This window comes from Meles meles, chromosome 21 (genome assembly GCF_922984935.1).
Source record: "Meles meles chromosome 21, mMelMel3.1 paternal haplotype, whole genome shotgun sequence".
Lineage (NCBI taxonomy): Eukaryota > Metazoa > Chordata > Mammalia > Carnivora > Mustelidae > Meles > Meles meles.
The window spans coordinates 15,290,673-15,314,122 of NC_060086.1; the positions used below are offsets into that span (position 1 = coordinate 15,290,673).

General features: G+C 56.9%; 3 protein-coding genes across 6 annotated transcripts in view; 2 read left to right on the forward strand and 1 right to left on the reverse strand.

Moving 5' to 3' along the window:
* Positions 1 to 7,026, forward strand: part of SNX8 (sorting nexin 8) — a 39,208-nt gene extending 32,182 nt beyond the window's left edge. For 3 of the 4 annotated variants that reach the window (XM_045993790.1, XM_045993793.1, XM_045993792.1), the window contains exons 8-11: positions 990 to 1,058; positions 2,495 to 2,644; positions 3,011 to 3,160; positions 4,235 to 7,026. In XM_045993790.1, coding sequence (XP_045849746.1) covers positions 990 to 1,058; positions 2,495 to 2,644; positions 3,011 to 3,160; positions 4,235 to 4,345 — 480 coding nt within the window. In that variant the 3' untranslated portion in view covers positions 4,346 to 7,026. The remainder of the gene's footprint in view (positions 1 to 989; positions 1,059 to 2,494; positions 2,645 to 3,010; positions 3,161 to 4,234) is intronic. The other variant, XM_045993791.1, reaches the window with a different exon arrangement.
* Positions 7,027 to 7,174: 148 nt separating this feature from the next.
* On the reverse strand, positions 7,175 to 17,904 carry NUDT1 (nudix hydrolase 1). The gene is made up of 4 exons (XM_045993794.1): positions 17,814 to 17,904; positions 16,154 to 16,322; positions 7,738 to 7,883; positions 7,175 to 7,479 (listed from the first exon to the last, which is right to left on the reverse strand). The coding sequence occupies exons 2-4, from the start codon at positions 16,303 to 16,305 to the stop codon at positions 7,307 to 7,309; spliced, it is 471 nt and encodes a 156-aa protein (XP_045849750.1). The 5' UTR covers positions 16,306 to 16,322; positions 17,814 to 17,904; the 3' UTR covers positions 7,175 to 7,306.
* Positions 17,905 to 17,940: 36 nt separating this feature from the next.
* MRM2 (mitochondrial rRNA methyltransferase 2) lies at positions 17,941 to 23,395 on the forward strand. Its single transcript, XM_045993578.1, has 3 exons — positions 17,941 to 17,979; positions 19,619 to 19,908; positions 22,232 to 23,395. Exons 1-3 carry the CDS (start codon positions 17,972 to 17,974, stop codon positions 22,672 to 22,674), a joined length of 741 nt encoding a protein of 246 aa, XP_045849534.1. The 5' UTR covers positions 17,941 to 17,971; the 3' UTR covers positions 22,675 to 23,395.
* Positions 23,396 to 23,450: the final 55 nt, after the last annotated feature.

The following is a 23,450-nucleotide window of genomic DNA, read 5'->3' on the forward strand; positions in this document are numbered from 1 at the left end:
CTAGCCAGTGACATGAGCAGGAATGGCCCCTCAGCTGCTAGACTGGGGAACCTTCATCCTCCTGTGCCCCTCCACCCAGTCAGGAGGGAGCAGGGTGCCTGTGAACCTCTGGTGTTTTCCTTTCCGAGTTTAAAAAACCTGGAACATGCCTGTTATTTTCCTGTGACCTTATTGGCTAGTCTTGGCTGTAGGTGTGGGAATGAGTGGCCTGGAACCTCTGAGCTCGGCATGTGTGAGTCCTGGTTCCCCTGACTTGGTGGCAGAACCTGGGAAGGAGCCCCTGGCTCCCAGGGCAGTGCTTATAACCTGGTCAGACTTGTCCTCGTTTTCCCCAGCCTCTGCCTTCTGGCTGTACCCTCTACACACGGTGTGATGTGTGGTTTTTGAGATGAGATTTTCATGCTGTGCCATCGCTGGAGCCCTACAGGTTGTGAAAGGGGCTCATTTCTCTGAGGAGCCCACACTGTACCTGGGAGAGGTGAGGTGCTCACCAAACACCCGAGAGAGGCACTTGGTGAATGCCTAGGAGTTGCTCAGCAAACACCCGGGCAAGGTGCTCAGGAAGCACCCAGGTGAGGTGCTTGGCAAGTGCTGGTGGCTGAGGGCCATGAGCTGTGCTAGAGCCCTTCAGGACATGTGGCTGTGAGCACAGTGTTAGTATGGAGGGTTCCCAGGAAGCCAACCTAGCCCTAACTGTACATGGCTTTGGCAGGCTGGGAGGAGTGGTGTCAAACAGTGAGCACAAGTGGGCGGATAATCTTGGGAACTGAGGCCGTAGTTTTCATCCAGTTGCAGGGTTCTATGGCTTCCCTGCCTTATGTTGGGGGGCCGTCATGTGGGAAGGGGGCTCTTCTGCAGAGCTGGCTGGTGGCTGTTGTGGGGGGAGAGCCAGCTCAGGCCTACGGATGGGGCCCCTGGCCAGCTCAGGCCTATGGATGGGTCTGTGGGTCCTGTGGTGCTCGGTGTGGTCACCCACCCTTGTTTTCTAGGGCAAACAGGAAGAGAATGACGTGGTGGAGAAATTGAACCTCTTCTTGGATTTGCTCCAGTCGTATAAAGTGAGTCTGGCTGCTTCTTGGGCAAAGACAGAACTTTTGAGAAGGATCCATGGTCTTTCATGGGTGTGACTCCTGAGGATGAAGGGCCGCAAAGCCAGGACTGTGGAGGGAAGGTGGGCCGTAGGCAGTCTGGCCAGTATTATTGCCCATTGGCGCGTTCTGCAGGTGCTCTGGGCTGTGGACCCCGCGCATGTGCAGACAGGCCTCTGGCTTCCCTTGGTCTGAGAGTGGCGGCTGTGTGTGCATGCATGCGTGTGAGCGTATGTGTATGCCTGTGTGGATGTGTGGATGTATACAAGTGCATGAGCTGTGTGTGTGCGCATATTTATGTGTGTGTATTTGTGTGTGAGGGTGTACATGAGTGTGTATGCACATGTGTATGCGGTGCATGTGTGAACATGTGTATGTATGTGTTTATGAGTGTGTATAGACGTGAGTGTGGGTATGTATGTGTGCACATGTGTATGCATGAGTGTATATGCGTGCATATGACCGCACGCACGTGTGTGCACATGCATACAGCTGTGCACACGCGTGCATATGTATGATCACTGTGCACCTGGGGACACACACACGTCCACGCATACATGTGCATATGTGTGTACATGTGACCGCGCAGGCACGTGTGTACATATAGGCATGTGAGCGTGTGTGCTTGCAGGTTTGCGTGTGTGTGTGACTGTCGTAGCTCTCACCAGGTAACTGAGGGGCTGGCCTGGTGCTGAGGGAGCTTATCTCTTCCGTGGGCAGAGGTTCCGGGCAGTCCAACTCCAGCTCCATGCAGAGCTGGCTTCTGGATGGGAGCGGTGTCAGTGATGGGCTGGAGTGTCTGTGAAGCAGAGAATCCTTCATGCTGAGCTCAAGGAGAGGGGACCCAGTACTCTGAGGAAGGTTCCAGAAGGGATCTCTCCATTAAGATGGATGGTAGCCAGGTTACCTTGAGATCAGCACTGTCATTCTGTGGTCAGCGTTTCCCACAGGATTCCTGACTGGGGCTATTTCAGGGCCCCTGGGAAATGCCATTGTATCTTTTGGAGAGGGGTCTTTCTGTTACTGGAGGGACATGGGCTTCCTGCCATCGGGCAGCGGGAAAGTCGGCGGTCCACCTTCCATTGTCCCTGTCCATTCTCCCTTGTGGACAGGACCTTTTTTTGCGCGTTTTTAGTTTGTGGTGCTGATGTGCGCTGCAGCCCCTCCTGGTTCGACCCTGGACCTGTCAACTGAGCCGCTCTGTTCCATGAACACTTGCTGAGCGTGGAGCGAGTGGGTGTGGTGTGAGCGGTTTCTGAAGAGGAAGGGGCTCATGTGTGAACAGCGCGGACTTTGAAGCGTGTGTCTTCTTCCGTAGTTCCCCTTTCCACGCTGCCTCCCACGGAGGGAGGGTGGCTCCGGGGCCCTTCTGGCCGGTGGTTGAGCGCAGCTGCCCCTCCCCGCAGGACCTGTGCGAGCGGCACGAGAAGGGCGTGCTGCATAAGCACCAGCGTGCCCTGCACAAGTACAGCCTGATGAAGAGGCAGATGCTGAGCGCTGCTGTGCAGAACCGTGAGCCCGAGTCGGTGGAGCAGCTGGAGTCCCGCATCGTCGAGGTGGTTCTCGCGTGGGGGATGGGGTGGCCTGTGATCAGGCCTGATGGGGCCGCTGCATGCCCGGCCTGGTTGGACCCTGGAGCGGTACTTTGAGGCCTGGCTCCGGGCTTCCAGAGTGCTGCCGCCTGGGGCCGCCATAGCCGGCGATGTAGCTGGCGCTGGGGAGTGCTGGGGTGGGCAGATGGCCCCGCAGTGCCCCAAGCAGTGCCTCTGGGATGCCTGGTTGGGGCAAGTGGGTTGGAGTTTGCCTCGGCGGTGCTGCGGGGAAGGGGTGGTGGCTGCGGGCTCGGAGGGGGGTTGGCGGCGTGTTGGTGCGGTGCTCCTAGCGTCCGCGGGGCCGGGAGCAAGGGCAGCTCGTGTGTGCAGCAGGAGAACGCCATCCAGACCATGGAGCTGCGGAGCTACTTCTCCCTGTACTGCCTGCACCAGGAGACGCAGCTGGTCCACGCGTACCTGCCCCTCACCTCCCACATCCTTGGGGCCTTTGTCAACTCGCAGATCCAAGGGCACAAGGAGGTGGGTCTCCCCGCGCCTGCCAGGCTCTGCCTGGGAGCCTGGCACTGGTGCAGCTGGCCTCGCGGAACTGCCAGGGAAGGGCTGCGAGCTGGGGAGCATGCGACCTGGAAATAGGTCCTGGTCACAGCTGCTGTCTTACATGTACCCTGAACAGCAGTGGCAGAGTTGTCCCTGTTATTCGTGGGGTTGGGGGTTGCAGCGTGAGACCATGAAGGAAGCAGCATTCCTCTTCTCCTGGAGGAATTTTGGAGTTGGGTAAAGCACGGCGTCCCCAGAATTGAGAGAAGAGATGGGACACATTGGGCAGAGAGGGCAAGGGGTTGGTACAGACCCTGGTTCACGTCCTCTGGGTGGCGGCTCCTGAATTGCTCGGTACAGGTGCTCTGCTTGTCTGGAGACTTGGCAAGGTCTGCGGCTGCCTGCCTGGCCCCATGATTCTGCTGTGCCATTACCCTCGGTGGCAAGTTTCCATTTCCAAAACATGGTGTATGCTGTGTGCCTCCAAGATCGGCATGGGATGCGGAGGGCGATGGGCTGCAAGCATTGGGACCGCTGTGTCCCTCTCCCTGGGCGAGTGTCCTGATGCAGCGGCCAGAGAGGAAGGGGCTTCTCCCCTCTGGGGAAGGCCCGCACAGGAGAGTGGGCTCCGAGCTTCCTTCCTCCCTGGGCTGCCGGTAGCCGCTCCTCAACCTGCATACCGGAGTGTGAGCTGGTGGCTGCCGCACGTCTGACTCCCACACCCACGTTCACTGTGTGTTCCTCTGGCGGAGCCCTCATGTGCGACCTGCCACCCTGGGGGGCTGGTGCTGGCAGAGTGGTTAAGGTGGCAGGCCCCACCTTCTGGCCCGTGTGCAGGGCGCGTGGTTCCCTCTGGTTTCGGCATCCCCAGTGAGGAAGGGGCGGAGATGGCAAAGGAAGGGCCAGTGGCCCCCTGGTCTGGCGGTGCTGGGGGAGGTGGCATGGGGCACCACACAGGCCGTGTTGGGGCTCCTCGGGGGTTTTACAGAGAGCCGTCTGCTGGGGCACGCAGCCAGCTCGTGGCCTTACCCCGCCGTGCTCCTTCTTGCCCTCCAGATGAGCAAGGTGTGGAACGACCTGCAGCCCAAGCTCAGCTGCCTCTTCGCGGGACCCAGCTGCTCCCTGCTCCCGCCGGGGCCCCCGCAGGACGGCAGGTCTTCTCACTAGTGCCAGAGGCCTGGGGCAGGAGTCCGGCGGCCTCACTAAAACCTCTTTCCAAACGGTGTGTCCCTCTTTAATTCCCTTCAGACAGCGGCTGCCCCCGCCCACCGCGGGGTCCCCGGTGTTGGGCTGATGTCCGGGCCGGGTGGGGCTGGGGTTGGAAAGTAGGGAGGAGGCCACGGGGATCTGCTCAACTGCCCCTGAGCCCCCTGCCTGCCACACTGTGCCTGTGAGTCTGGCTGGGAGAAGCTGAGGGTCCCTGGAATGGTTTTCTCTGATCCCCAGAGGGCAGGGCGGCGGGATAGTTTCCATGTGGCAGGTGCTGGGGGGCCATGTGCAGGGTCCCCCAGGGGCTTAGAGCAGTCGGGAGGGTCTGGATGAGCTGGCCCCACAGGGAGCAGGACGGTCCCTATGTCGGATGAGAGGTGGCTGTACCGGGCACATCCTGGAGGCCAGCAGGACATCTTGGGAAGGTGTGGGCATGGCAGTGTGAGTGTGTGTGGGATGGGGACTCAGGGGGCGCTGGGCGCACAGATGGTGTTGATTTCCAGGAGACAAGCCTGGGGGAGTGCTGTGGGGGCTTCGGCTTAGTCTCTGGGGAAAGTGTCCTGTGTACCTACCTGTGTGCACGCTCATTTTCTAACCCGTGTGTGCCCAGCGGTCTGCAATGTTGGAGACAAGGTGAAGTGTTGCTTCTGTTTGTCCCAGTGCAGCAATGGCTCTATTCTCTTGGCTGCCTGGATGCCCCCCTCTTTGCGGACCGCACCTTGAGCCTGGAGGCTGGAAGGGCACAGGAAGGCTGGCGGGTGGGGGCAGTGTCCTAGCTGGGCTTGGCAGGAGGGGGCCGTGTTGCCATGGCTGACGTGCTTTAAACTGACCTCATTTGCTCTGGGCGCTCAGACCCCTGTTTCTAGCCTCCCTCTGCACTCACAGGCTCAGAGGGCATCTGTTCAGGAGCTCTGGGGTTCCTGTATGTCGAGGTCCCGGGTGCTTCCTGCTCTGAATCCCTTCTGTGTCCGCAGGCAGGGCGCATCCTCCGAGGCCTGCAGGCCTCTGAGCTCACTGTCCTTGGCCCCAAGCGGGGCTGGAGGTTCTGACCGCGCTGCAGGATTCCCAAGAGTCACACCTTCTGGGGGTGTGTGCAGACTTGCAGGGCTTCTCTTGGGTTTCGTCTGCCTGTGTGTCTGCACACGGCTTGGGGATCGAGGGTGACTTCTATACCTGCAGGCAGGTGGGCTTCCCCGAGGGCACCGTGCACACTGCATTCTGGGGGAACGTGTCCTTTTGGTCCGGCCGGACAACCGTGTCAGTGGGGACTTGGGCCCACCCCATGCCTAGGTTCTGCCTGTGCCGGCAGAGCAGCTGTGGGGGCGCAGGGGGTGGTGGTGGTAAGCCAGTTGTGCCCCACCCAGTCCGTGGCCTTGTGAGGGTGGCTTGTGCCTTCCTGGGCTCACAGGGAGCAGGGCAGTGTGCCTGCAGAGCCCAGCACATCAGGAGCTGCTTTGGTTACTGGCCTGTTTCTGGGTGGTGCTTGCGTTCTGACCACCACTGTAGAAACGGGTTCTCAGGTGCTGTGAGTGAGTCTGTGTGGCCCTGAGGGCTGCTCCCACGGCCTCGTGTACACTTGAGCCATAAAGCAGGAGCCCTAAGTCTCCTGTTCTGTCCCTGCCATTGCTGCTCACCCGCATGTGCCCTGGCCGTGGCTGGCAAGGGACAGGCCACCCCAGGACCATGGAGACACCCTGAGTAGGCCCTGCCTCGCACGCGCTGGGCAGTAGCATGAAGGCGGGAGGGCCAGTGCAGGGAGGGCCTCCTCACCCAGGTCGGAGGAGATTTCCAGCTCCAGAGCCTTGCAGTGTGCTTTCTGAAGAGGACTTGCAGACGACTGTGTTCCTGCGGTGGAAGCCGGGAGCCACTCTGGCCTGCTGCTCTTGGCTGGAGGGGCGTTTCTGGCCCAACCCCTCCCTCCCCCGGGTCCTGCAGGGAGGTCAACAGATAAGACTTGCTGGGGGTGGGGTGGGGGTCATGTCCTCCTGGTGCCCTCAGCTGGGGACAATAGAGGCCACCTTTAGTCCCGCACATAGCCTCCATGTGCCCCTGTGCCTGGGCCACGGACCTGGGTTGTTCTGCTCAGTGATGCCCTGGGAAGCCCAGGCTGCCCAGGAGAGTGGGATGGCCTTGTCTTCCATGGCCCGCACAGTCCGTTGGCATCGGCCAGAGCCCTGCTCCGCACTCTGGCAAGACTGGAGTGGAACCCTGCTCAGGACCTTCCAGCCTGGACCTCGCTCACTTGCTGTGGCCTGCAGATGTGTGACAGGAACCGAAGACGCAGGCTCTGATGTGGGCGCGTGTGGGGCTGCACGAACTGGTGCTGGGCTGCTTCTGTCCCCCCTCGGGGATGCAGTTTGCTGTGCGGAGCACTTTATGAGGCTGTGGGGGGTCAGTTATTACTACACCCAGTAAACTGGAATTGTTCACAAACGGCCTACATTCCAAGATTTTTACGTAAGCACGAACAACCATTAAACCTGTTTATGACAGTTGGTAAGTTGTGCATTCTCTGCCTCCCCCTTCCTGGCGGTCAGAGATGTGGACAGCCTCTGGTGCATTAGACCAGGGTTTTAGCCCTGGGCCATGACTGCCTCAGTTTCCCCATAACGTCAGGGTGGTGAGTAAGGAGGATATAGCTTCTCACCCACACGGGTTCCAACAAGAACCCATGGCATGGCACAAGGCAGCGCCCGGCCCTCCAGCTGTCCTCTCTGCCCCAGGCTGTGGTCATGGCCAGCCGTCTAGCAGCTTCCTGCGGATAGACCTGGGTTGGCTGTACTGGGGTCCGCAAGGAGTGTGGAAAAGGCAAAGGGTCTTTATTTTCACCTCCACCCACCTCCCCTCACCCCCGCCCTGGGGCTCAGTGAGCGGGTGATGTGGGTCCTGCAGCCCGTAGGGGCCAGGGTTCTCCAGCCTTTACAGCTTGTCCACCTCACGGAGCGTGTAGTCCAGGATGGTGTTGGGACCCTGGAACTTGAAGTACCCCTGGAATTTCTTCTTCTGAAGCAGAAGGGGAAACCAGTAGCTGTCATCGGGCCACATGTCCGCAAAGGGGATCTGGTCTAGCTGGAACCACTGAGGGCGCATTTCTGTAGTGGGTGGAAAGGAGAAAGTGCGTATGTTCCACCTGGGCTTCAACTGCCCGTCAGTGAGCGATCCTCACACACGTCTGTGTGAGGAACTGGACGTGCTCCGGGGTTCAGTCCTCCCAGCTGTGTCACTGTGTGGAAGAGGAACGGGGCTTAGAGCTGGGTGCTGGCGCAGCACCTGCCTCCCGGGACCTGGACCTGGACCTGGCTTCCCCTCGCCCGCTGGGGTAGGAAGAAGGGATGGACTCCCACACTCACCGTCGCTCTCCACGGGTGTCCCCTGGACACACTCTGTGCAGAAAATGTGCACGTCCATCAGCTCAGGCTCACCCACGAACTCAAACACGATGTGGCCCACCTTGTGAAGCACGTTCACAGTCAGACTGCTCTCCTCCTGTAGCTCCCTGCAGGTGGGGTGGGCGGCTGTTACAGCAAGGCGCTGGGGGCGGGGGACGTGGAGGAGCAGGGGGGCGGGAGGGGGTGCGACCAGAACATGCGAGCACTTCCTGACCTGGCGGGACTTGACAGTTAATCTGGGGACTGTTTAAATCCTGATTCTGGGGCGCCTGGGTGGCTCGGTGGGTTAAGCCTCTGCCTTCGGCTCAGGTCATGATCTCAGGGTCCTGGGATCGAGTCCCGCATCGGGCTCTCTGCTCTGCACGGAGCCTGCTTCCTCCTCTCTCTCTCTGCCTACTTGTGATCTCTGTCTGTCAAATAAATAAATAAAATCTTTAAAAAAAAATTCTGATTCTGTTTAAAGGTTCTGGTTCAGGGCGGACAGGTCAACCCAGTTCAACAGCCCCCGAGCCACGTGGCAGCCCAGGCCCGGCCAAGCTCAGCTGCTTGGGAGTCATGGGGGGTGGGTGGCAGAACTGGGACCCTCCCACCCTCTCCAGCTCCTGGTGTTCTCGTGGGCTGGCGACAGTCACGCAGATGCTCTCTGCGGGCCGCAGGCTCTGGGCACCTGGGCATGGAACCCAAAGATCCCCTCTACTCATGCCCATGCCCAGAAAGCACAGGATCACACACAGGTTTCTGTGGTCTCCCAAGGAGGCACCCCAACCCTCCAGCTGGCTCCCCTGTAGCTGATCATAGGAGACCCACTTCCCACCCCAGCACAAGTGTGAGGCATGACAGCAGAACCAGGCTGCCCCTGAATGTTCTGATGCTGGCCTCTTTCACAGTATCCCCAGACCACGTGTTCGCGGCAGACGTGGCCAGTGCCCCTGGACACCTCCCCGGAAGGAGCACTTATGACCAGTTCTGTGTAATCTCTGGGCTGTCTCCCTCGTGCATGCCTTTACATGCCTACAGACATGATGCATGTGCTGGTGCCCGCGGATCTCACACCTCCCGAAGCTTGGCCAGTTTCCCAACCATTGTGGGTCACTAGATGGTAACAGTGGCCAGCTGACCGGTTACAAGGCCCCGGTGAGGAGCCGCTTTGCGTGCACGCCTTGAACCGCTCACGTCTGCCCAGCCAGTGGCTCCGCTGCCTCCTTCACTCATGGTTCAGAAGCCAGCGCTTTCTGGAAGCTCCATGCTTGGGACTTGTGGGTTCTCCAGGCTGTGGCAGCAGTGGGGCTCCGTCTGTTCCTTTTTGGGGGAGTCTTGGTTCCCTCCTGCCCTGTATTTATTTGTTTCTGTAAGTGTTCTCATTATGCCTGACCGTTTATAGTTGTGTGCAATGAAGGTTGTTTATTTTCCTTAGCTTTGATCTCTGAGTTCTGTTAGGGACACAATGCATAATTGCTTCCTGTACTGGAATGAGAAGCCAGGGAAGCTGCTTTGCTCATTAAACACAGACACACACACGTGGGGTCTCAGTGGTCCAATTCCAGCAGACACCTTCCTCTGCTCGGCACCCACCCTGAGCTCCCGGGAAGGCCTGTGGGGGCGTCATGGCAGCCGGCTGCCACTGCAGACCAGGCCTGAGTGGTTCCAAAAGCTGGAATTTATTCACTGCCACGGCTAATTAAAATTAGACTTGACCTAAAAACGTGAACGTGTGTCTTTACTTGGGGGTGCAAATAGCTCCCCAATTCAAAGTCCTGGCTCCCCGTGGGGCCTCCCCCAGCACTCTGGCAGCAGGCTGGTGGGCCTCATTTTGAAGAACCTCACCTAGTGATTTAGTGTTTTGACTAGTTTTGGTTAATCTTCCCTGAATACACAGCAGTGCACGAAATATCAGTAACCTCACTTCACAGGCTGGGATAATTAGCGGGGATGACAGTTACAGTTTTGCTAGAGTCTCGGATTGTATGTGTGATGCTCAGCTCTCCAGATGGCAGAGAAGAGGGTGAGTCATGCGTTAAACAAAATGACAGCAGCCAAGTTTCTGGGCCCCACAGCCCCTCCTGAGGTTCTCTGAACATGGCGCTCTGCAATTGTGCTGGGGGTGTCCGGTACGCTGGCCAGAGAGATGGGACCCTCCATCCACCTAGAGCCCAACCCTGACTCTGACGGCCCCCAGGTCCCCAAGTGCCTGGAACCCCCACCCCCCCACCCCCAAGAATGCTGCACCTTTGTTGCTCACACGACTGCTCCCCCAGAGATGATGGCTTACGTGGCCACCCCAGGTCTGCGGTGAGGAGACCTGTACCCTGCTCTGGGATCCGTAAGGGCATAAGGGGAGCATGGTGGACAAGGCACGGGCCAGGCTCCCTGCAGAGGCCATCCCCACTCACTTTCCTGCCAGCAGCCTGGACAGCCGTCGTGGCCCAGGACTGATGCTGGAGTTGGTCATCCCCGTGGCCTGTGGGGCCCTGAGCACCAAAAATGGACTAGAGTGCCAGCAGGCCCCTCCCTTTCAACCCACAGGGGCAGGGGCACAATTCTCCATTGTCAGGGGGTCCTGACCTCTGGTTCCATCCTGGGCACCAGGCTGGTACCCCAGTGGCCCTGGGGAGAGGAGCTGGGGTTCCTCGAGAGGGCGCCTCAGAGCTGACCCCAAGCCCAGGAGCCAGTGTGGGGCCGTGCAGCCCGCTGGGTGGACTGTGTGGGGCCAAACTTCTTCCCTCAGCCTCAGGATAGGCCTGCCGCTGCTTTCATGAAGAACGTCTGTGGCACCATGGTCCGGCCCTCTGCTTCTGAGCATGGGAACCATGCCTACCCTGTGGACGTGCAGGATGTCCTCCAGGGGGAGCAGGTCCTCCAGGGGGAGCATGCTGCCTGCAGGGGCAGGATGTGTCCTTGTAGACACCCGGGGGCAGCCGGGAGGAAGCGCCCTCCACGGCCCCACTTGCTGGATGAGACCTCCAGAGTGTGAAAGATCCTGAGCCTTTGAGGACAACGGGCACCTTTAGAACATGCCTGCAAGTGAGTCTGACAATAAAAGGTCGCTGACTCCATGAGGGACATAATCTGTGGTGAGGCCAGGACAGAGTGACAAGTCCAGGGCCACGGGGTGGCCCTACCGGCGGCCTCTGTGGTCAAGTGAGCGTCTGGAGGGCAGACCCCAGGGCCCAGCACGGCAGCTCAGTTACCCACCTGGCTGTGGACACCTCTGTGTGGCACTGGGTAGAGTGGCACAAGAAATGGACATTAGGCTCCATGTCATGTCTGCCCTGTGATTATGCCAGAGGGGGGCTGCAGGCAGTGGAAGATGTGGTCTCTTTAACAGAAGATGCTGTGGCAGCCGGACATCGGGATCGATGGATCTCGATCCACTGCCTTACATCTCACCCCAAACTCCATTCAGATGGAGCGGCAGCTATCTAATACTCCTGAACATTCCAGAAGAAAACTTAGGGCAATGTCTCCTTAAGCTTGGGATAGGCAAAGATTTCTTTAAAAGAATGTAGAAATGCTGCCTTGTAAAGAAAAAGCTGTACCTGGGATCCCATTAAAAGGAGACTTGTGCTTATTGAAGTATGGTTAAGAACAAAGAGGCAAGCCATGGAGAGGAGACCTGCAGGGGGCTGCACGTGGCCGCGGGAAGACAGTGAGCTGGAGGGCATCTCGATAGAACAGCCCGACACAGAACAGCAAAGAGAACTAAGATCGGAAAAAAACTGAACAAAATATCCAGGGTGTGGGACAGCCAGGAAACAGGAACCATGTGTTACGGGAACACCATCGGGAGAAGAGAGGGACAAGAAGACATGACTGGGAATGTTCTCGAATTAATGTCAGACATCAAACTACAGGTCCTGGATCTCAGCAGCCACCAAACATGACAAATGTCAGACAAGTTACCTTCAAAGTGTAATAAATCAAAGATAAAGAAAAGACTCAGGGCGCCTGGGGGCTCAGTTGGCTGAGTGCCTGACTCTTGATTTCAGCTCAGGTCATGATCTCAGGGTTCTGGGACTGAGCCCCACATCGGGCTCCTTGCTCAGTGTGGAGTCTGGGATTTTCTCTCTCTCTCTCCCCCCCCCCCCCGCCTCTCTCCCCACTCATACATACACACTCTCTCTAAGATAAAAGAAATAAATAAAATCTTAAAAAAAAAAAAAAGATTCTGAAAGGAGCCAGAGGCAGAAAGCACCTGCCCCAGAGGAACAGGGTAGGACTCACCTCTGACTCCTGAGAGGCATGGCAGGCAAGACAGGGAGTAGGCCAGCTAGAGTTCAGAGAGGAAACAAAACCCACCAGCCTAGAATTCTTTACTCCCCTTCCCTTCAAAAGGGAAGGCGAAATATAGACTTTCTTAAAGAAAAATGGAGGGACTCTATTATCAGCACACCTGCCTGCAAAGAAATACAAGAACAAATTCTTGAAGGAAAGGGATAGATCAGACCTTGCATCTGCACAGAGAATGCAAGAGTGTGGAAGGAGTAAGTGAAGGCAAGATGAAACAGTTTAATTTTTTTAAAAAAGATTTTATTCATTTGAGAGAGCAAGAGAGTAAGAGCATGAGCTGGGGAGAGGGGCAGAGACAGAAGCAGGCTCCCTGCTGAGCAGGGAGCCAGACATGGGACTCGATCCCAGGACCCTGAGATCACAACCTAAGCCAAAGGCAGACAGTTAGCTTAACCGCTGATCAGACTGAGACACCCAGGCTCCCCAAGGTGAAACAGTTTCAACTCTTAACTGATGTTAGCAGGTAACCGTTTGCTCAAAGTAAAAGTTAGGATGTATCTCCTTCTACCCTGTGTGCGCGCCTCGCACACGCCTACATAAAGGGAATGACCTCGAGGATACAGGGCTGGGGGCTGGAATCCGGAATGTCTATTGTCAGGAGGCAGGCAAACTGCCCCTGAGATTGGGGCAGTGCCTGGATTAGCTGCAAGTTCTGGGGCAAGTAGCAGAACAGTCACATAAGGAGATGACCTGCTAAAAAAGGAGATGGATGGACTCCTAGAAGGTGCTCAGTTAACACCACAAAACCAAGAAAAGGAGAAGAAGACCAAAACAGGAACACAGAACAAGGGTTCAGATATGAACCCAACCGTAGGAGTCTCCACTTGGAACGTCAGTGGTACACACGCTCCTATGGAAGGCAGATGGTCGGAGGGGATCAGAAAACAAGACCACCTGTCTGCACGGAACCACGCTGGATAGAAAGATTACAAGCATGAAGTATATAAAACGATAAAAATTAAAAAATACAGATCAAAAGTAAGTGGAGAAAAACACACCATGTGAACTAAGGAAAGCAGGAATATCTGTCTGGATCTCAGGCATCGGGAATAACGGGTATTATGTGTGGGTAAAGCAGCCACTTCTCCACGATACAATCTTTAACACGCACGCATGTGCCTCAAAAGAGAGTCAAAAAACAGGAGGCAAAAACTAACAAAAACTAACAAAAACTAACAGAACTCCAAGGAGAAACCGATGAATCCACCGTCCTCATGTGAGACTTCACGCAGGAAATCAGTAAGGATGTGAAAGTGTATAAAGAACTACAAGTCCTTAAGAATAAGACAGGCAATCCAGTTTTTAAAAAAATGGCATGGGGCGCCTGGGTGGCTCAGTGGGTTAAAGCCTCTGCCTTCGGCTCAGGTCATGATCCCAGGGTCCTGGGATCGAGCCCCCACATCAGGCTCTCTGCTCGGCGGGGAGCCTGCTTCTCTCTCTCTCTCTGCCTGCCTCTCTGCCTACTTGTGTGATCTCTGTCAAATAAATAAAAAAAATCTTAAAAAAAAAATGGGCAAAAGACTGGGGTAGACAGTTCACAAAAACCAGACATCCAAGTGGCCCACGGACATGGAGCAGGCGCGCCAGTTCAAGCCCTTGGGCCAAACACACATTCACGGAGACCTGGGTCCCTCCAGAGCAGCTGAAATCAGAGAAAGTGCCTGTTGCTGATTGGGAGGGAGAGGAGCTCTTGTGCCTCTGGCGAGTGCCTGGGGCTCTGCATGCCCCACCCTGGGGAGCAGCCACCAGGAAAGCTGACATGGCATGGGTAACCTGGGACTGCTGATGGCCCTGCCACTGGTGGCTGCCACCTGGGAACAGCCAGGGGCCATGCACAGGACAGAGACGGGGGTCACGGCTGGTGCGTGAGCCGCAGAAATGCACAAGGGCACCAGGTGGCACACACCGGGGCGCACACGCATCACTGCAAATTGGGACGTTTTAGAACAGACCGAATCTTTTGACTGTGACAGAGGCCAGCGGGCAGGTGGCCCTTTCCATCTCCTGATCGCTGTGCTGGCCACACGATGGGCCCATTTCTCAAGTGTTCCTGGTGAAGGTAGGTGTAGGCTGACTTCGGGGCCAGTGTGGTTCATGGAGCCTTGGGGTGTGGGGATGGCAGGGAGAGGAATCATTAACTGTGAGGGGCCGTGGGGTCACCTGCTGAGATGGGAAGGCTGTGGTGGGCGGGCAGCCAGGCGAGGAGGGAGGATGAGCGGGGTGGGCCAGAGCTGGGGGCATCTGAGGGGCAGTGGCAGGAGAAGGGTGTGGCTGGACCCCATGGGGCTCCAGGGGTGACACAGGAGATTGGTTTAATGGTACCAGATGCTTTAAAGGGACCTCATGCATGAGTGCAAGACAGAGACCCAGATGCAGTTTCGGGAAGGCCGCCTGGGGGTCATGTGGAGAATGGACCCAGGAGGGAGAGGGCCGAGCGGGGAGTCCAGGTGAGAAGGGGAGGTCTGGGTGTGACAGCAGCGGGAGGCCAACCGAGAGGGATTCAGATTCCATCCCGGGGACAGAGGACATGTACTGCTTCATCTCCAGGACACATGATTCCTGCCTGATCCCATGCCTGCTCTGCAGGAAGGCCACCATCACACTTGGTACTGAGGATCTGGGGTGAGCGAGGCTTTCTTACGTATGTGTCTCGTTCAGGAAATGCGGAACATAGGGCAGAAGGGAAAGGCCCTAAGAAATCAGAGGCCTGGAAGTTTGCTTGCTTGTCGCCAGGACAGAGAATGGAGGTGAAGCTGTCTGCAACCCACAAGGCCCACGGTGCACACCTCTGCATGGTCCTGCCCCTCCACCCTCTGGGCATCTGTGGGTACTACTTTCCACCTGCCACCTGCTCGGACCAAACGTCAGGTCCTTTGGGAATTTTCCCTTTTGCCCGGTTATCTGCCCAGGCTCTTTATTCTGGACGCCCCAGACTACTGGGTGTCCACAGACCCGCTCTCCACACACGTCCTCATGAACCCAGCAGCCAGGCTAGATGAGAGCTCGGCAGGGCAGGTCGGGACCTGTTCCTGTGTCCTGACACTGAGCAGAGCCCCAAAGATCGGTGACCCAGTGAACAGTCTCAGTAGAACAAAGACATTTGGGTGGTTGGCAGAACAGACCACTGGCACCCAGTGGTTGTCCATACTCCATGCCATTTCTTCCGCAGCCCGGTCCACCTCTGGGGCAGCTCACAGGCCCAGATGCCAGAGTGTCAGCAGACTGGGCTCTGTCCCTGCTGTGCCCTCCCCGGGCAGGATTGGTCACATGGCCTCGCACTTGCCAAGACCAATGCCGGGTCCTGGGCCCACGAGGAGGAGGTGCACGCCATGGACAGTGCAGTCATGGCTTTTTACACCGGGCTGTGGGCCAGCCATGCACCTTGAAGTCTGCTTGGTGACCGGCGATCAAAGGAAGAACAGGACAGGAGATGTGTTCATGCCCTGTCACGTGGTGGGAGCACTGCTGCTCAAGGACCAGGCATTTCTTTTTTTTTTTTTTTTTGGGACTAGGCATTTCTTACATGGGTTGTCATGTTTAGAAAACCCTGAACTCAAGAACCACCGGGCTGTAGTGCCTGCAGCCTTCTTCCCTTCCAGGAGCCTCATTGGTATGCGTGTGGGGCTCTGTTCCTTGCCCAGGGAAAGCCGCCTTAATTAAGGTTGCCAGCTTTCTTCAGAATAACATCCTAATGGCGAAGGCTTGTGTAGTGCTTGGTGACATTTACACACAATTTCATTTTATCTGCACATGCCTATGAGGAGAAAGAAGGGCAAAGGCATGTGCATGTGCTTGAAAAGGCTGAGACAGAAAGGCACGTCATCGGCTCCCCTGAACAGACCAAGACACCCAGAGACGGATCAGCTCTATAGCTAGAAGAAGCTGCAGCCTTAAGCCACTCTCAGCGTCCCAAGCAACACAGAGTGCACGCACGGCATTCACCGCCCTTCCACACCCTTTGCAAGAGGCAGGAGATGTTCCTGTCATTCCCATTCCGCAGATGAAAGAACGGAGGCCCGAGGGCTCGGTCAGGAGCTCCAGCCTATCCCCTCCGGAGCTGGTGGTGTGGTCAGGCCCACCCCTCCCTCACCTCTTGGCCCCGTCCTCGATGGTTTCTCCATCTTGAACTTTGCCCCCGAAGCCATTCCAGCGGCCGGCCCCGAAGCCTCTCTTCTTCATGCCCAGGAGCACTCGCTGAGGCTGCAGCACCAGCACCAAGGTGTAGAGCCTGGAAGTGCCCATGGTCCGCTGGAGAACCCCTGAGGAAGGCAAGAGGGCTAGGTCAGCCTGACCTGGGTGCAGATGGGGTGGGATGGAGGCCAGGGCCCGGGTGAAATGGGAATGTGCCATGGAAGGGAGGGAGGGGAAGCCTGCTAAGTCATCTCCCAGCCCTCCGCCCCACACTCACCTCTGAACAAGGAGTGGGATTCTGGGCTAGAAAAGGGCTTGGCCCTGCAAAGCCGGAAGCAGCTGTGGCCAGGTCCCCGGCAGGAGGTGGCCTTGTCAACCCCTCCTCTGCCTTAGCACAGAAGCTGGAGGGCGGTCCACCCCCGGGTGCCAACATCACCATGCAGGTTAGCCCGTGGCCTTTTCACCAGTGGGGTCTTCTTCTGGCCTAAGGGGATCTGCCTTCTGCCCCTCAGCAGTAGCTGACCTGCAGAGTCCCAGGGAGTGCGTAGCTCCTGAAGGCACAGAGCCCCCCACCCCCCACCCCCCGAAGGCTGGTTTACCCTCCAGCCTGTGACAACCATTGCTGCTCTGGGATCTTGTACTGGAACCACAAGGGGCCCCCTTCTGCTCTAGTGGGGGTGCATGGTCCTGAGGTAAACTCCCAGGGTGAGGTCTGGGTGACTGCTGGAGACATGGTGGAGGGCCAAGAGCAGGTCCTCTGTCCATGCAGCCCCAGAGAAGCCTGGGGCCCACTGAACACAAGTCTCCCTCCGGGGGTCCACGCTGGATGCAGAGCAGGAGCAGGGATCCTTCTGGGAAGTTCCCGTGTCCCCCAAGGTACCTTCAGCTGGGTCTGGCGTTGGGGGTGGGTGTCTATGCCAGCGTACTTAGTCATGATGCTCATGGGCTCCCCGCAGAGCCCTGGCTTCCCAGAGAACTGTGTTGGTGACGGAGAGGATCCTGGGAGCGTCAGCGACCACTTAGGAAGCACTCACTATGCGCGTCTCCAAAAGTATTCATTTAACAACCCAACAACTCCGTGAGCTAAGACTTGCTTTCTCCATTTCCAGAGGAAGAAGTGGAAGCTGAGAGGCAGAGTAGGTTCAAAGGGCAGACTCGGTGCCCTAGTCTGGGTCTAGCTCAGCTGGTGCACAGACGCCGGAAGAAGCCGCTGGGGTCCTCGGAGAGCCTACGTAAGGTCAGGGGCTGGGAGGCTGTCGCAGACGGGGCGGCCCTATCTGTTAGCCGTGGGGTCCCAGTCCAGTCTCCTGCAGACGTAGGCCCCTTCCCAAGGCTCTAAAGGGTGATATCCGCTATCCGTAGAGCCCCAGGCCGGCCTTACACAACGCGGGGGCTTGGGACATCAGGTCCCCGGGCCGCGAGACCCCGGCGGTCCCGGATCCACCTCCTCCGACCTCTGCTCACCTGGCCCCCCGCCCCCCAGGTCCCCCGAGCCCAGCCTTCCTCTATCCGATCCTCCTATCACCCGGCCCCGCCCGTCCCTTCCCCTCTCCCAGGTCCCCGGAGCCACCCCAGGTCCCCGATCACTAGGCCCGCCCCCGCCCCTTTCCTCCGCTCACCTGACCCAGGCTCCGCTCCCGGGCTCTCCTGTTCCTGCTCTTCAGCCGGCGTTCCGCGCCCTCTTTCCGAACCCGGGCGCCGCTTCCGGGGGGCGTGGCCTCGGGCCGGAAGTGAAGTCTCTACTTCCGGTGCCGGCGGCCGCCGCGGGTCTGCGCCTATGGCTCGGTGAGTGAGGTTGGAAGGTTGGTGCGGCTGTGCGCGCAGCCGGCATTTACCGAGCGCTTGCTGCAAGCGTGAGGGAGGAGGAGCGGCCAGGGACGCGTCCCAGGTTCCGGCGGCGGAAACCGGGCGCGGACGCGGGCATCCCCGGCGAAGTGCCTAGGAGCGGACTTCCAATACGAAGCCCGTATTCGGGACGGCTCCTTGCGGGCGGGCGGAGGGGGCAGGTGAGGGGCGCTGCAGGTGGAGGGTGGGGAAAGAGTTGGGGGCAGGTGAGGGGGCGCTGCTGGTGTAGGGTGGGGAGAGTGGCCAGGGCAGGTGAGGGGGACCGTGGGAGGGTGGTGGGTGGGGAAAGAGTTGGGGACGGGTGAGGGGACGCTGCAGGTGGAGGTGAAGCTTGCGAAGGGCACATCAGGTCTGAAGGCTATGAGGGCTCCCACGAGTGGCTATTGTGGCTGAACCCCAGACGTGGGTGGGCGCTGGAGGTCAGCTGGCACATCTGCAGGTCCAGGTGGGTGTGACTCGTTTCCAGCCTTTCCCCCAGTTGTGGGAGTTGGTTCTGGGACCCAGGACTGCTCGGTGCTCCTCGCAGGAGACCCTTTACGCTCTTTGAAGGCAGCAGTTGCAGTTGGTGTGTCCCGATCTTGCCAGCATGGTTTGGTTGTTGAGGGGGCTTTGGCCTGGAGGCATGGAGTTGATGGTAGGCTCTTTCCATCAGAAACGTGGATGCAGAATTTAGTGTGTAGGTTAGTGCCTGCGAGATCGCAAGGGGACATCGGGGGAGCTCCTGGCAGTCAATAAACTGTTCAAAACTTGACTTTGCCAAAGAGACTTGGAAATGGTCCTTCACCTGGTCACACAGGTAGAGTTCAGCTGAATGACGTGGTGTGACCGGTAAGGCCCTATGTTGGCCTCTGCAACCATGAAGCTAAGTGAGGCCAGGGCCTGTCCTCAGGGGTTCTCTTGCAGTCCCACAGAGCGTTATACTGGGCGAGGAGGAGTTACTGTCGTTGGTATTAACAGTAGTATTAACCAGGGCTGGAAAAACGGTTGACACAAAGTGACTATCAGTGATGTTCGAGTTTTCCTTCTGAAGTCCACGAGTGGAAGATGCTTCTTCCCTACAAGGTGACGACTGCTGTGGTCCCTTGCTTGGGTGCTGTGAGAAAGCACCCCAGGCCGGGCGGCTGGAACAGCATAGACTTCCGCCTCCCAATGCTGGGGGCTGCAGGCCCAGGTCAAGCTGTGGGCAGGGCTGGTTTCTCCTGAGGCCCCTCTCCTTGGCCTGTAGATGGCTGCCTTCTCCCTGTGTCCCCACCTGTGGTCTTACCTGTGTGCACGTGTGTCCCTTTTTTGATGAAGACACCGATCATACTGGATTCGGACCTACCCATATGGTCTCATTTTAACTGAACTACCTCTTTAAAGATCATTTCTATTTTGAGGTACTGGGGTTAGGACTTTAACACATGAATTTGGGGAGGGACTCAATTCACCCTGTTCCACCTGCTTTTTGGCTGGGTAGCCTTGCCAAGTATCCTCCCCCCTCGGGCCTGCAAGCACCATCTCTAAAAACACGTGGGTTGAACCAGGGAGCCTCCTGTCCATGTGATGCCAGCCCGTTTGCTCCCTTTTTCTCCATCAGGTCTTGGAAGCTGATAGGTGCGACCCTTCGGTGTCAAAGGTTTCATGCTGCTGGGAGTCACTGCAAGGGTCGGACCGGGGCTGAGCACCTGTGGCTGATGCGCCATTTTAAGGACCCATTCGTGAAGGCTGCGAAGGTGGAGAGTTACCGGTGCCGAAGTGCCTTCAAGCTCCTGGAGGTGGACGACAGGCACCGGATCCTGCGGCCTGGCCTCCGGGTTTTAGACTGTGGGGCGGCCCCTGGGGCGTGGAGCCAGGTGGCCGTGCAGAGAGTCAATGCTGCAGGCACAGGTAAGGCCTCTGACTACCCTGGGTCAGCAGGCGTGAGCCAGCTGCCCTCCACCAGAGAATTCGGGGTGGCCAAACCACTTTGTGGCTTGTTTGGTAGTAAGAAGGGTGGAAGTATAACACTGATGTTTTCAAAATGATGGACACGGTAGAAAGCTCTAGTGCAGGTTTAAAGCACCTTAAATTGCACTATGTCTGTATGTCCATCAGTGCGTCGGCGTGCCCCCTTGCAGAGTTTGCTTTTTTTTTTTTTTTTAAAGATTTTATTTTATTTATTTGAGAGAGAAATCACAAGTAGCCAGAGGCAGGCAGAGAGGGAGAGGCAGGCTCCCCACTGAGCAGAGAGCCCAATGTGGGGCTGGATCCCAGGACCCTGAGATCATGACCTGAGCCGAAGGCAGAGGCCTAACCCACTGAGCCATCCAGGCGCCCCCAGAGTTTGCTTTTGCATGCGTAACTATATATGTATGTTTTCTTTTCCAAAAACGCTAGTATTCCACACCACAATCTTCTTGCTGATTTGGAGCTGGTTTTTTTTCACCTGCTGACACACTGACATCTTTCTGTGACAGTACAGCTGAATCAACCCCAGGGGTTCCCAGGTCCTGGTCCTCGAAGCCCTGGGTGTCCCCACAGTCCCGCTGGGGCTGCTCCAGGAGCACCCGCTGCTGGGGTTCTGGGTTTTCCCCTCTGGCTTGGCCTGAGGGCCTCCACTGTTGCCATTTTTTTATTTTAGGATTTCGTCAAAGATTTTTTATATGAAAATGGTTTCCCTGGCTGATCAACGGGGATCCTATACCCTCAGTTTAGAAAACCACGTTGTCTCTTCAAATGCTTGTGTAGAGCTCCAGAGCACCGCTGTCTGGCGCCGCTTGGCCAGCCTCCCCTTGGGCACCACCATGCCTCCCAGGTCTTCTGCTAGTGTGTGTCCCTCCCTCTCTTTCCTGCTGTAAAGTCAGAGGGTACCGCCATCACTGGCATTACGTGAATGAGGCCGTAACGTGACGAGGGCTACTCTGACACAGAGTGAGGGCATGTTCCTGTTGTCCTACTGAAGAATGGGGTTCAGAGGAATTTGCTGGTCTGCTGAAAGCAGAGGCTGGGAGTGCCGCTCCCTGTATTCACGTCTAAGATCCAGCCTCGTTACTGTGGATGGGATGCTTGCAGAGGCTCTAGAACAGGTGGGAAAAGATGTTTTTAGCTCAATAAATATTGCCTGAGTGAAGGAATTTGTATCAGAGACTTCAGTTGCTTTTCCTACCACTGAGCCTACCCACAGATCCAACAAGTGATTTCAGTGCTTCCCATCCTCGTAATTGCTCTTCAGGAGAAGGATGAAGATGGCCAAGTTTAACTTGCAGGAACATGTGGCAGAGGCCAACAGTGTGGATAAAATGATTGGGTTTCTTTCCCCCTCAGAAGCTGTGAAAATGCATCCCAAGCCATTTGTCTCTAGTGGACCCCTCCCCACAGGTTATAACACATGGGATATGAGATGTGGGATGTTCTCCTTTCCAGGGATGAAAATGGTATTTTCTCCTTTGAAAAATGTACTCTACAAAGTACCTGACTTCCAATCTTTACATAAAGTAAAATACATGTTAACCCTGTCATAGAATAGCCTCTGCTAAGCAGACAGAACCAGCAAGTCTATGACTACACCCTGAACTGGTGCCCCCCCCCACAGCTCCCCATGTGTACTGGCAGAGTGGGGGCCTGTTGGCAGTGTTGGGGAGGGCCTCAGACGGGGACACCTGGGCCGTGAAGCGGGGAGGTGCACATCTGGGGGCCGCTGTCCCACAGGCAGGAGGGGTCCTGCTCGGGCGAGTGAAACAGTGGCGTCTTTACTGCGCCATGGGTGCTGCTGAAACCTGGGTGGGGGGTCGGGTTCTGTACCTTGTCTTCTGCCTGTCTCTGTACCCCTTTTTTGGCTCGTTTTTGGTAGCTTCTGCATTGAAAGCAGTTGGGTTCAGCTGGAGAGCAGACATGTTGACTGCAGAGGTAGTAGATGTATTAGTGGGTCCTGTTCTGTCCTGGCTTGTCAGAATGGCTGCTCAGGTAAGATCTCTCACAGCGAGCAGGCCCCAGGAGGTGACATGACGTCCTGTGCTCTGGGACAGGTGCTCTTCTCCGGGCCCCAGATTCTTCCCGGGCGGATTGAGGACTGGCTCTCCCTGCGCTGTGTCTGTGTAGACGGAGAGAGCTTGTGTCTACTCTCTCAAGTTTGCTCCTGTCCTTCGCCCTGACCTTTTATTTTCATTTTTCTCTTTGTATTTCTGAGGGATGGTTCAGGATGTAAATAATGGACTTGCTCTCTCTTCTTTAGATCCCAGTGCTCCTGTTGGCTTTGTGCTTGGGGTCGATCTTCTTCATGTATCCCCCCTGGAAGGAGCAACTTTCCTGTGCCCCGCTGATGTGACTGACCCAAGAACCTTCCAGAGAATCCGAGAACTGCTTCCTGGAGGGAGAGCAGATGTGATTCTGAGTGACATGGCACCCAATGCCACGGGGATCCGCAGCCTGGATCACGACAGGCTCATTGGCCTGTGCTCGTCCCTTCTGGACCTTGCTCCAGATGTCCTGGAGCCCAGCGGAACATTCCTCTGCAAAACGTGGGCTGGAAGTCAGAGCCTGGCGTTACGGAAGCGACTGACAGGGCAGTTCCAGAACACCAGGACGGTGAAACCCAGAGCCAGCAGGAAGGAGTCGGCAGAGGTGTACCTCTTGGCCACACAGTACCAAAGAGGGAAGGACTTCGTGGAGGACTGAGAGTTTCTTCTGTCATTTCCGAGCCTTGTTCACTGCAAGTGTTGTTTGAGCTCCTGCCAGGAGTGTGGCTGCGGGGTGTGGAGTGGGTTCAGGGCTTGACTGGGGATGCAGGAGGCAGGATAAGTGGGGGGCCTTTGTTTGAAACCAAAAAGGTACAACAAAACAATATTTGCTGGCCGGGATATATCATCAGAAACAGTCTCTAGGATATGATTCGTGAGGCTGAGAGGAAAGGATGAAAGGACAGTGGCAAGGTGCTGGCAGCACACTTGGGCCTTGGTATGACCTTCATGTAACTGTCACATCACAGAAAGTCTCCACCTCTGCCCCCAGACCGACTGACCGCAACAGCCAGTCTTCTCCTTGTCATTTTGCTTATACAGTGCTAAGTGTGCAGACCGCAACTTTCAAGCTGGGGATTAATCTCCATCTCTCTGGTGGATGATATGTTAATCCCATCTTCAAGTAGTGGGAGTTCCCCCGCAGCTAGGGAAGGCATTTGGTGTGAATTACCCAGGGGGTAGGCATGCTTTGTGTTGTTCCTGGAATCCTGGGGGGGGTCCCCAAGACTGGCAGTGGCCAGAGCAAGCAACCACCTGGTATGTGCATCTATTTCCTTCTACTCTTTTCCAGGAACTCATTGAGGCTTTACAGAACAATGTAGACTGCGATTTTAATGGATTTCCATGCTTTTAAGTTTGTTTTTATAAAAATTGGTTTCTCCAAGGCCATTTCCTAGAGGCGTGCTCATCCCTCATGAATAGTGTGTTGATCAT